The following is an 11,584-nucleotide window of genomic DNA, read 5'->3' on the forward strand; positions in this document are numbered from 1 at the left end:
TGATGAGAGACAGGATATCACAGCTTTATCTGCTGTATAAAAACAATCTTCACCTGCTGTAAAACTGAGGTGCAAGCACCACCCACCACAGATGAAAATAATTCAACCAAAGCAGCACATTTTGATGATTCACTTCATCTCACTTTATTAAATCCACGTGAGGCTGAGCCTGGTCCCAGCACCAGTGAGTGATGGTGGGGCAGCACTGGGAGGGGGTGGGACAAGGTCAGGATTATCCCTGGGAGGGGTTGGAGCACCCAGAGAGTGGGAAAGGTCCCTGCCCATGGATGGGTCCCCTCCAGGACCCCACAGCTGCAGGGAAGGTGAGGTGGTTCTGTGTTTCTGTGCATGGGTGTGGAGCAGGATCTCAACAGCACTTGAGGAGTTTTGATGGAGAAGGGAACACAGGGTTAATGTAGAGGAGGGGGAAGTTGATCCCCATCTCCAAATTACCCCACAGCACTGGGAAGAGGGGCAGGAAGTCCCTCCCCAACCTCCCAGCTCCAAAGGGAAAGTGCCACTCACAGCTCTGAGTTAACTCCATCATTAATTTTTCATCCTATCCCACAAAACTCATTATCCCTCCTCACAGGTTTTAATAAAACCTTCACTTCCTGGCCTGTCCCTATAATTGAAGTGCTTGAGATAACAGAAATAAAGATTCCATGGTAAAACTCATTCGAGAGCACAGACCAATTAAAAGTGTAATTAAAATATATTCAGATAATTACTACAGCCAGGATAGACATCTGGATCCCAATTTCAACTTCTTCATTTCAAATCATCTTGGGTTTTGCTGGACAAGCAAGGAGATCACATTTCATTATCACAGAGAAACCCTAATCAGAGGGTTTTATGTATCATTTATCATTATTCATCATTAATTAGTTCTTGGTGATACTGCTCCATGTGCCACAGCTCCAGCAATGGTGGGCAGGATTAAATTGGGAATTTAGATAAGAGACAATTAAAAGCCTCCCAAAAGAGGCAATAAATCAGCAATCCACTGGTTCACTGCTAGAGGAAAAGGGAGTGGTGTTGTTGAAGCAAAGCTGGATTCCTCCTCCACACAACTTCCCTTGTCATAACAAAACAAAAACCACAAATCTTCATGATCCAGGTCACAGATTTGGGCACCAATCTGATTTCCCATCCTTGGAGATCCATGAGGGAGGAAGGGGGAACCCCTGGAACCCCCTGGTTTTATCAGCAGCAAGGAAACCACAGAGAGCAGGACAAGATCCCTTCCCAGGCTGAGTGTTTGGCTGGAAGAATCCATGTGGAAACCCTGGAGCAGCAGAAACTCTGGGGGGGCTCTGGCAGCCCCCCAGGAGGGCACTGATGGATGAGGATCCTGAAATGCTGAGGCCACAGGAAGCAGCAAGGGCTGAGAGCAGAATATTTGGGAATGTACACACAGACTTTACAAAGAATGCCACATTTTATAGAAATCACCACTGGTTATTTACACTGGGCAGCCCTGGCCACTCCTCAGCTCTCTGCAGGCTCTGCCTCTGTCTTCAGCTTTTTGCTGTTTCCCATGACTTGCTCATCAAACAGGTCTCTCTCTCTGGAAAGAAAAATGAGTTTTTCATTTAAAACAGGATGTTATTTGTCCAGATTACATCACCTGGACAAATTAAATCTGCAGTGTTGGAGTAGCTCAGCTGGAATATTTTCCATGTTTTGTCCCTTACAGGAGGAGGACACTGAGCTCTCCTGTCCTCACCTCAAACCTTTTTTTGTGTCCAACTCCATAAAACCTTGAAAATCCTGAAAATAAATCTACCTTTTGCTCACAGGTGGTCCTTTAATGTACTTCTCCTCTGCCTTCTCATAATCAATGTCATCCACAGCAGCAATGGCACAGATGATGGCCTAGAAAAGCATTGAACAATTAATAATAATAATAATAATCAATAAGCAAAGCTAAATCACAGCCAGGGATTTGAAACTGCCTCAGCTGAGCACGTTTTGAGAAAAGGGTTCCTCAGTTACTTGGAAAACTTGGATGAAACCACTCACTGAGGGCCTGAAATTCTTAAATAAATAATAGGAAATTGTTCAGTACCATCCCCTGGGGGGTATTTCTATCCTCAGATTAAAATATTCTTCACAGTAATTTTGTTTCTACACCAGTTAATGTTCTCCTGGGAAAATTCCTGGGAAGAACACAAGGTATCCACAACAAGTGTGAAAACAGCCAACACACCACCCCCCACCTGGACACACACCAAGGACTGAGGGAACCCTGAGAAGCTGCCAAATTAAAATAAAACCCCCAAAACGAAGCTTTGAAGCTTTTAAAAACAACAAACCACCTGAAGCTTCTCCTTTCTGTGCTAAAAAATCAGCATTTGAGTGACTCATTCTGTAGGGCAGGGGTGAATATTCCTGCCTGGCTCAGTTCTGGGAACTCTCCCCACATCACAGCAAAGGAATAAATAATTGGAATTAATGTCATTTATCATCTCCCCCTTGTTTCAGGCTGCCTCACCTCAGGTAAAAGCACATTTGAGATGAACCTGATGCCATCCCCCAGGATCCTGTGCAGCTTCTTGGTGTCCATCTCCCTGTAGACCTCCTTCAGGTAACCCACCACCAGGTCCAGCTGCTCCTCATCCTCCAGGTAAGTCTCCACACAGGTCACGTAACGACGAGAATTCAGGAATTCCTTCAGCCAGCGGGATCGTTTCCCACTTTTCAGGATCCCCAGCAGATGTTCTTCAGCTCCTTTTCTCTTCACTATGAACTCCACCAGTTTTTTGTTCTCCCTGTCCCTGGCAGCTCTGGTTCTGTCAGGGAGCAGCCTCCTGGGGGGTTTTTGGGGGGAGGTGTGTGAGGAAGACTCTCCAGCCCCTTCCTCCTCTGTTTTTGGGAATGCCATCTGCACCACACTCTGGTATCTCTCTTTTCTCACTGGGTAACCTGAGAGAGAAATCACAAGAAGTGATATTTAAATGTAAATATACTTTATATTAAAAAAAAAAAAAGAGTTTTCAAAGCTACATCAATAGATAATAAGGAATTTTATTGTTGAGAGTTTTTCTTCCTTTCCTACCAAAGAGGTTAAAAAAACCAGCACCTAAAATATTTATTTGCCTTAAAGAAAAACTAAAAATATTAGGGAGTTGACATGGACTCTGCAACGTAAGGAACCACTCACAACTCCAACTATTCTCTGATTCCATGACCTGATTGTCTTGAACCACCAGGATTTATTTAATTTATTAAACCCTTAATTGCAACAAGTTATAAATTTACCAGCATCCCCTCTCTGGGTGTGGTGCCAAAGTCACTTTGTGTGTAAATGTTGGAGCTACATTGACCCAGCCAAGAGAAAAAAATTCCCAAAGGGATGGAATCACTTACTGATATCAGCAGCAAAATACTCCAGGAAGGACCCAGTGAAAGAATGACATCCTAAAAATCCAAAACAGGGGCAGTGATCAGTTCCACTCAGGAATCAAAGCTTGGGGGTCCCTTTTCCTGGTGGATCTCAGTATCAATATAGATATATATTAGTAAGCTGAGAATATGAGGATAAAGAGTAAAATATCCTAAAATAACTTTATAATACTTGTATCTCCAATTGCCTGTTCTGTTTGTGTTAAATTCTGCAGCTTTAAAAATAATTCCAAAGATAAGGGGAAAAAAAAAAAAAAGTGCAAAGTTTATTTTCAAAGATTGCACTTATTCCCCCACATCTTTCACACAAAATTAATATTTCTACCCAATTTCAACCAAAACCACAACATCTTTTGCTGTGAAGAGAAGTTTCTCTTGGAGGAGAGGAAGAGAGGGGCAGCATTTCTCTTGTTTTATTGTTTTTAAATTGAAAACTTGCCTTCTTTTTCATGTCAGAACCCAAACTCTTGAGGAGTGTGGTGGATCCCAGAGAAGCTGGGAGTGCCCAAGGCCAGGTTGGGAGGGCTTGGAGCAGCCCGGGGCAGTGGGAGGAGACCCTGCCCAGGAAAGGGGGGATTGGATGAGGTTTGAGGTCCCTCCCACCCAAAGCACTCCAGCATTTGGTGATTCCATGGATTCCTCACCCACTCGGATCCGATAGTCCAGGATCAGCTGGAGGCACCACTCGATTTCCCTGCAGTAATTCTCCTTGGCTCGTTCCTGCAAAACAAGGAGCATTTTCTGTCCCAAATCCAGCAGCTCTCCAAGAGTTTCAGCTCAGGACACCAAGCAGGGGACAAAAATGGTTCATGACAATTTTTTTCTTCCCAAAAATCTCTTGCAAGAGCTGTCACAGGGAGGAGAGAAGGTCCAACCCCACATTCCCCCCCTGGCCATTTATATCCTGCATTTCCCACTGTATTTGCCCAACCTCTGCAATTCCACATCTCTGGGATACTCACAATGAGCTCCTGCTTCTCCTTACAGTCAAAGTGCTTCAGGCTCTTCAGAGACACTGAGAAACTTTTAAAGAAACACAGTCAGAGGTGCCTTTAACACCCCATTTCCCTGTTTATTTACTGCAGTTCTGCTTCTTCCTGAAAATCCCATTTCCCAAGGAATTAGGAAGCACAAATTTTAATGGTTTTTGCTTCCAGAGCAAGTTAAATGTATGGAACTTTCTAACAAATGAGAAATACGTGGTTTTAAAAAACTTAAAGCACAAGGAAAACACTGGCTGCATTGCAGGGAGGGTTTGGTTTTGGTTTTTTTTTTTTGTTTTTGATTCACCTGGCCCAGCCCCTCCCTCCCAGACTGTCCTCACCCTGCACCAGGAAATGAGCACAGGGCAGGGAGTTACAGCCTGGCAATTCAGGATGGGATGAAAATCCACATTTACCCTTTTTTCTTCTCGTTTGTGGTGCCATCTATGAAGAGCACACAGGCCCTTCGGTGTTTCCTCTTCACTGCTTTCACCTGGAGAGAGGATAAAGCCTCAAAAATCCTAATCCTGCTACAGCAGAGATATTTTTCTGTAGAATCACCCACCACAACCCACACTTAAATCTCTCCTATTAGTGCAACTTTCTTTTATTACACAAATAAAATAAAAAAAAAAATCAAGTGGAAGCAGCAATCAATTCCCCCAAGGGAGCATTTTTAGTGCACAAATTGCAAATTGGGAACAAAATCCTGCTCCATGATAAAAAAAAAAAACTGAGATAACCCAGTTCTCTACACCAAGAGGTGTGAATTTATCACACTTTGAGCACTTTTAGCACACATTTACTCCTATCAATCCTGAAATGCTTCTACTAGAAGGTGTTTAACACTTTCAGGAAGGGCAAAAGTCTCTCCAGAAGGGGGAATTGTTCCTTATCTGCAGGATGTGAGGAGGCAGGAGCTGCTCTTACCACGGCTGGCCAGTAGGGGTAGCGTCGCAGCTTGCACCACACAAACATCCCTTCCTCGAAGAATTTGGGTTCTGGCATGAAAAAGAAAGGAAATTTTCAATTTAAAAATGATAAAATAAGATAGATGCTGCCCCTCTCTTCTTCTCCTTCAAGAGAAATTATTCTTCACAACAAAAGATGTTGTGGTTTTGGTTGAAATTGGGTAGAAATATGAATTTTGTGTGAGAGATGTGGGGGAGCAAGTGGAGTCTTTGATAATAAACTTTGCACTTCTTTTTTTCCCCTTTTTTATCTTTGGAATTATTTTTAAAGTTGCAGCATTTAACACAAACAGAACAGGCAATTGGGGATACAAGTATTATAAAGTTATTCTAGGATATTTTACTCTTTATATCCATATTGTCAGCTAACTATTATATACATATATATATTTTAAAACTTTTGAAGAGAAACTCCAAGAGTTTCTCTTCAGTGTTTTTACAGCGACCCCAAAATGCAGCACAGGGATCTTTGAGCCAGTAACTTCAATCCCAGGCCCTTGCTCAGTTTCAAGGATTTTTCATTCCATTTTGCAGCAAACTGAAATGAAAATGGACCCAGGAAATGCATTTAATCCCAAGGCTGGGCACAGCTGGATTCCCTCCTGGAATGCCATGGATTGCAGGCACACTCAGAGGAGGTTTCTCACTGCTGGTGTCTCACCTTGATAGGACAGAAAACTTGGCAAATCTTCCTCCTCTTCATCTGTCAGAGGGGAGAGTGGGGAGAGGCTCTCTGAGGAAACTCTCCTGGAACACATCCCAGAGGGATCCAGCCCTGCCAACAGCACCAGGAAAAACCCAGGATCAGCTTCAGAGCAGGTGAGACACACCTGAGTGTGACCCCAGAGGGTCCTGACACACCTGCACACTCCTAATTAGAGAATCCTAATTCTCTGATCATGTGGTAAAAGAAGGACAGGGCTAGGGCTGGATTCAGGACCCTGCACCTGCTCATTTAAAAATATTTAATCTCAATTTATCAGAGAGCAGCAAAGGAAAACAAGACTGAGCTAAAAAAAAAAAAACCCCAGACAAAAAAAAAAAAACCAAAACAACTAAGAAACCAGCAGCTTTCAATGAAAACCCCAAACAATTCCAAACAACCCAAACACCACCCAGCACTGAAGGGATCAACACTTCTGCTTCCCAGGAATAGAAACCAAAAGGAACCAAACCAGCAATTCCAGAGCCACTGCCCCCAGAGCAAAGCACCATTGCCAGGTGAGTGACAGAGCTCAGCACCCACTTGGGATGAAGAATTCCCTGCCCCCAAGGGATTTGCCCACCTTCATCTTCCTCAGAGTCAGGAGCTTTATTCCCAGCCAGCTGTGAGGGTTCCTGTTTTTCCTCCTCCTGGGGCTGAGGGGAGGCACCAGAGGGCCCAGGTGAGGATCCAGGGTGGTTCCTGCATTTCCTCTCTGTGCCTGAGGCCCCATCCAGGTGTTTTCCAGCCTCTGCCTCTCTCCTCCCATCCAGCTGCTTTGCCAGGCTCTCACTCTCACTGCTGATGCTTTTCTCCAACTCATCCGAGGCAGTTTCACAGGAGGGATCCAGGGATGCTCCCTCAGGCTGAGTTCCTGCCTTGCTGGAAGGTTCCACAGTGCCAGATTTTGAGAGGACAGGTGCAGACCCCTCCTCAGGAGCCACTTGTGCTTCACCCTGGGGAGATTCACCCCTGCACCCTCTTTTCCTCCCTTGCTGACTTCTCCCAGCCTTTGGTTGACAGGAGACTCCATTCTCTGCTTTGCCTTGGATTTTCCTGTGTCTGGGTGAGGATTTGAGCTCAGGATTTTGACACTTGTGACTCTCAGGGGCTGGTGCCACCCACGAGTCCCTGGCACTGCACCTGGCAGGGCTTGTGCCACCCCCAGGTGCTTTTCCAGTCCCCTCTGTAAGCACAGAACCTCCCTGGCTCCATGTTTTAGGATCCTCCTTCACCCCACAGTTCTTTTGGGGTTTCCCTTTCCTCTTGGCAGCCTCAGGTTCTGATTTTTTAGAGCGAGAGCGCAGCAAGAAGCCGTAGGAGGGGGTGGCTGGGGAAGATTTCTCCCAAGAAAATTCAGGGTTTGGTCCTTCTGCAGGTGACATTTCACTGCCTGAGTCAGTCTGATGGAGAATATCCAGAGCAATTTTAAGGGAACAACGATATTGCAGCTCCTCCACGGCCTCACTCATGCTTTTCTTTTGCTCTGATGAGGAAAAAAAAAAATAATAAATCTAATTATCATCGTTATTCTATCGTAAATATAATGTATTGTTAAAGAAATAATAGATGTTACTTGTAGTTGTTTCTTTTAAGAAAATAAATTTACTATTTAAATCATCCATGATTCCCAAGGTAAAGGATGGAGACACAAAGACCAAGCTGGAAGTGCCTCATTTTGAGAGAAACTCACATTTCTTCACCATTCCTCCAACAAACCACTCCAAGCAAGAGGAAAATGATCATTTTTAACCTATTTTCTAACTTTATGGAAAAGGAGCATGGAAAAAAATTTTATCCCCCCAGGCTGAGTTTCTGTGGGTAATTTTCACCCCAAAAAGATACAAAGCTGCACTTTTTGGTCTTTCTGCCAGTAAATTTCACCTAGAAAAGAAACAAAGCAGCGAAGAAGTAGCACATTTGGCCACTCCCTCCTCACCCAGAGTGGAGGCGATGTCCTTGATCCGCTCCTCAGTCAGGGGAACAGCGTTTGCAGAGCTCACGTTGACCCTGGAACACAAAAAACCAGCACCCAAAACACTCCCAGCACCATAGAATTGCTCTCAGACAGCAAAAAAAAAAAAATTTAAAATCAAGCATTCCCTCCCCCAGCCTGGTCTTTTTAGGCTTAAACACCTAAACGTTCTGCAAATCCAGGATCCCATCTCACAGGCACCTTTAAATAAAAAGATTCATTTCCTTCCCTTATTTTTTAACCTGTAAGAATAACAGGAACAAGATCACTCAACTGCTTCTCCAAGCCAAGGATTTCAGCTTTAAATCCCATCCTTTTGGTGGTGGCAACAGGACTGCTCCCAGCAACTCCAGGTTTGCACAGAACCTGGTTAAAAGTGGAAAAATAATTTTAAAAAAATCCTCATTTAAAATCCTGACCAACAGCAAAATGTTTATATAAGAGCAGCTTGACAGAGCCTTAGGATTGTGGAATTATAAAAACCAAGGATGGAGGATTGTAGAATGATAAAAACCAAGGATGGATTGGGTGGGAAGGGATTTTAAATCCCATTTCATCTCACTCCTGTCCTGGACAGAGACTTTTCCACTGTCCCAGGCTGTTCCAAGCCTCATCCAGCCTGGGAAGGGGCAGCCACAGCTTCTCTGGAAATCAATTCCATGGTTTCCTCACCCTCACAGTGAGGAATTTTTCCCCAATATCCCACCCAACCCTGCCCTCTCAACCCCTCCATCCCATCATTCCAGGCACTTTTCATTTTTCCTGCTGGCATCTCCACAGCCCAGGCAAGCTCAGACAGGTTTGCTGGGACCTCTCCCTCCCTCCCTGCTCTGTTTCAGTCCTTTCCAAGAAATCTCCACAAATATTTCCTCATTCCTTTTTACCTTGGCTGGCCACAAACGTCTCTTCCACTTGCAGAGAACAAACTCTTGGTCGGTCATGGCTGAGCTTCACGGGGTAAAGGGCAATTTCAAGGTGTTCTGAGGGAAAAAAAAAGGGAATAAACCCACCTTGTCCATTGTGGTCTTTGTTTTTTTTTGAAGGAAATACAGGATCTAACAGTTGTTACTGTTTTACCTTTGAGATCACAGCACTGAAATCACCCTGCAGCATTCTCTTAAATTATAGCTTAAATTCTATTTTTCTGTAGGAGCTGTGGTTGCCCCATCCCTGGAAGTGTCCAAGGCCAGGTTGGATGAGGAGCAACCTGGGATAGTGGAAGGGATGGGACTGGATGGGCTTTTAGGTCTTTCCAACCAAACAGGATAAATAAAATCCATAATTCCAGGAGCACAAGTGGCTCTCACTGTGTGTGTTAGGTGAGGAAAACACTATCAGGAATTACACAATGCAGCCATGGGCCTGCCCAATCCACAGCTTCCTGCCACCAAACCCTGAAAATAGGGAACTACACCCTAAAAACAACCGGATAGACTCTTTACACGTAATTTAATCCCAATTTTTACACACGATTTGCAACAGAAACCTGAGAAGAGCAGCCTCAGGGGTACCTTAAGGGCTGTAAAAAAATTAAAAAAAAATAAAGAAAGAAAAAAAGGTATAGTAAAGGGAAGATGTTCTTGTACTTACAAGGTCCAGGTGCTGGGCTGGCCGGGGCTCCGGGATCGCGGCCCTGCGGCGGAGGAGGGAGGGAGGGAGGGAGGGAGAGGAGGGAGGGACGGGGCCCGTTAGTGGCGCCCGGAACGGCGGCGCCGCCCGGCCCCAAAAACCCACGTGAGGGGAGGGAGGGGATGGGACCCTCCCCAAAACCCGCACTGGGTGAGGGGAGCGACCCCCGAAACCCGTGAGGGGAGAGACCCCCAAAATCCGCACTGGGTGAGGGGAGCGATACCCAAAACCCGTGAGGGGAGAGACCCCCAAAATCCGCACTGGGTGAGGGGAGCGACCCCCAAAATCCGCACTGGGTGAGGGGAGCGATACCCAAAACCCGCACTGGGTGAGGGGAGCGATGCCCAAAACCCGCACTGGGTGAGGGGAGCGATGCCCAAAACCCGTGAGGGGAGAGACCCCCAAAATCCGCACTGGGTGAGGGGAGCGACCCCCAAAATCCGCACTGGGTGAGGGGAGCGACCCCCAAAATCCGCACTGGGTGAGGGGAGCGATGCCCAAAACCCGCACTGGGTGAGGGGAGCGATACCCAAAACCCGTGAGGGGAGAGACCCCCAAAATCCCGCAAATGGGTGAAGGGAGTGATACCCAAATCCTGCACTGGGTGAGGGGAGCGACCCCCAAAATCCCGCACTCCGTGAGGGGAGTGATACCCAAAATCCGTGAGGGGAACGACTCCCCAAATCCCGCACTCCGTGAGGGGAGCGATCCCCAAAATCCTGCACTCCCTGAGGGAAACGACCCCCGAAATCCGTAAGGGGAGCGACCCCCGAAATCCAATAGGGGAGAGACCCCCGAAATCCTGCACTGGGTGAGGGCAGCGACTCCCAAAATCCTGCACTCCGTGAGGGAAGCGACCCCCGAAATCCGTGAGGGGAACGACTCCCCAAATCCCGCACTGGGTGAGGGGAGAGACCCCCAAAACCCGAGAGGGGAGCGACCCCCGAAATCCCTCACTCGGTGAGGGAAGGGACCCCCAAATCCCGCCCTCGGTGAGGGTCGGGGCAGGGCCCGCAAACCCGACCCGGTGAGGGCAGGGAGTGGACGGGACCCCCCCTGCAGAGCTCCCTCCATGCAGAACGGGACCCCCAAGCCCCCCTCTCCGTGAGGGATGGAACCTTCCAAGCACTCCGGTGAGTGGAGGAACGGGACCCCTCAAAACCCTCCCCTCACAGGGGACGCCCCCCCAAAACCTTCCCTGGTGACGGGAGGGACCGGTCAGAGGACAGGCAGGACTCCAAAAAAAAACAATCCCGATGCCGGTAACGACCCCAAACCCTCATTTCCCCCCCTCAAATCCCGGTTTAAATGGGGGGGGAGGGGTGGGCACCGTTACCGTGCGCGCTCCCGACAACGCCGCCCCCACGCGCGCCACCGCCCTCCACGCGAGGGTCTGCGCATGCGCCGCCCGGCAGCGCCCCTCGGACCAATCAGCGAGCGTATCTGGAGCCACGCCCTCCCCGCCGCGGCCAAAACACGCGGCTCAACCAATCAGAGAGCAAGCTGCTCACTTAGCCACTCCCACCTCATTTTCTATTGGGTGATTAAGCGAAAACCACGCCCACTCTGTTTGGGCGAGTGGGTGTGCGGCATGGCAACGGGGTGAGTGACGTCATTACCACGGCAGGTGACGTCATTTGCTAGTTTGGGCTGGGCGGAGGTTAAAGTGCCACCTGTGCATGGGCGGGGTCACCTTCCATTGGCCGGGCGGCTCCACCCACACCCCGCAGGTCATTCCAAAGTGATCTAATCCAAAATTCTTGGATGAGATTCCCCGAGCAGCCCTGGAAGTGCCAGGCTGAGACCTGGGACACACTGGGAGGTGTCCCTGGGGATGGCAGGAAGCGGGACAAGATGATCCTTCAATTCCCTTCCGACCCATTCCACGCCAATCTTCAGTCTTGACAATCCAAAG

General features: G+C 47.5%; 1 protein-coding gene across 2 annotated transcripts; it reads right to left on the reverse strand.

Moving 5' to 3' along the window:
- Nucleotides 1-1,422: 1,422 nt before the first annotated feature.
- Nucleotides 1,423-11,089, reverse strand: PWWP3A (PWWP domain containing 3A, DNA repair factor). Of its 2 annotated transcripts, none has more exons than XM_079328462.1 (15): nucleotides 11,006-11,089; nucleotides 9,631-9,673; nucleotides 8,925-9,020; nucleotides 8,315-8,406; nucleotides 8,005-8,075; nucleotides 6,649-7,551; nucleotides 6,024-6,137; nucleotides 5,322-5,392; nucleotides 4,808-4,884; nucleotides 4,371-4,431; nucleotides 4,053-4,128; nucleotides 3,373-3,423; nucleotides 2,498-2,928; nucleotides 1,790-1,878; nucleotides 1,423-1,570 (listed from the first exon to the last, which is right to left on the reverse strand). In XM_079328462.1, exons 3-15 carry the CDS (start codon nucleotides 8,979-8,981, stop codon nucleotides 1,492-1,494), a joined length of 2,172 nt encoding a protein of 723 aa, XP_079184588.1. In that variant the 5' UTR covers nucleotides 8,982-9,020; nucleotides 9,631-9,673; nucleotides 11,006-11,089; the 3' UTR covers nucleotides 1,423-1,491. The 2 variants fall into 2 exon arrangements, with proteins under 2 accessions (XP_079184588.1, XP_079184589.1); XM_079328463.1 differs by having other exon boundaries at nucleotides 9,631-10,264; nucleotides 10,627-11,048.
- Between the last annotated feature and the right edge of the window lie 495 nt (nucleotides 11,090-11,584).

The sequence above is a fragment of the Erithacus rubecula genome, assembly GCF_903797595.1.
Source record: "Erithacus rubecula genome assembly, chromosome: 28".
NCBI lineage: Eukaryota > Metazoa > Chordata > Aves > Passeriformes > Muscicapidae > Erithacus > Erithacus rubecula.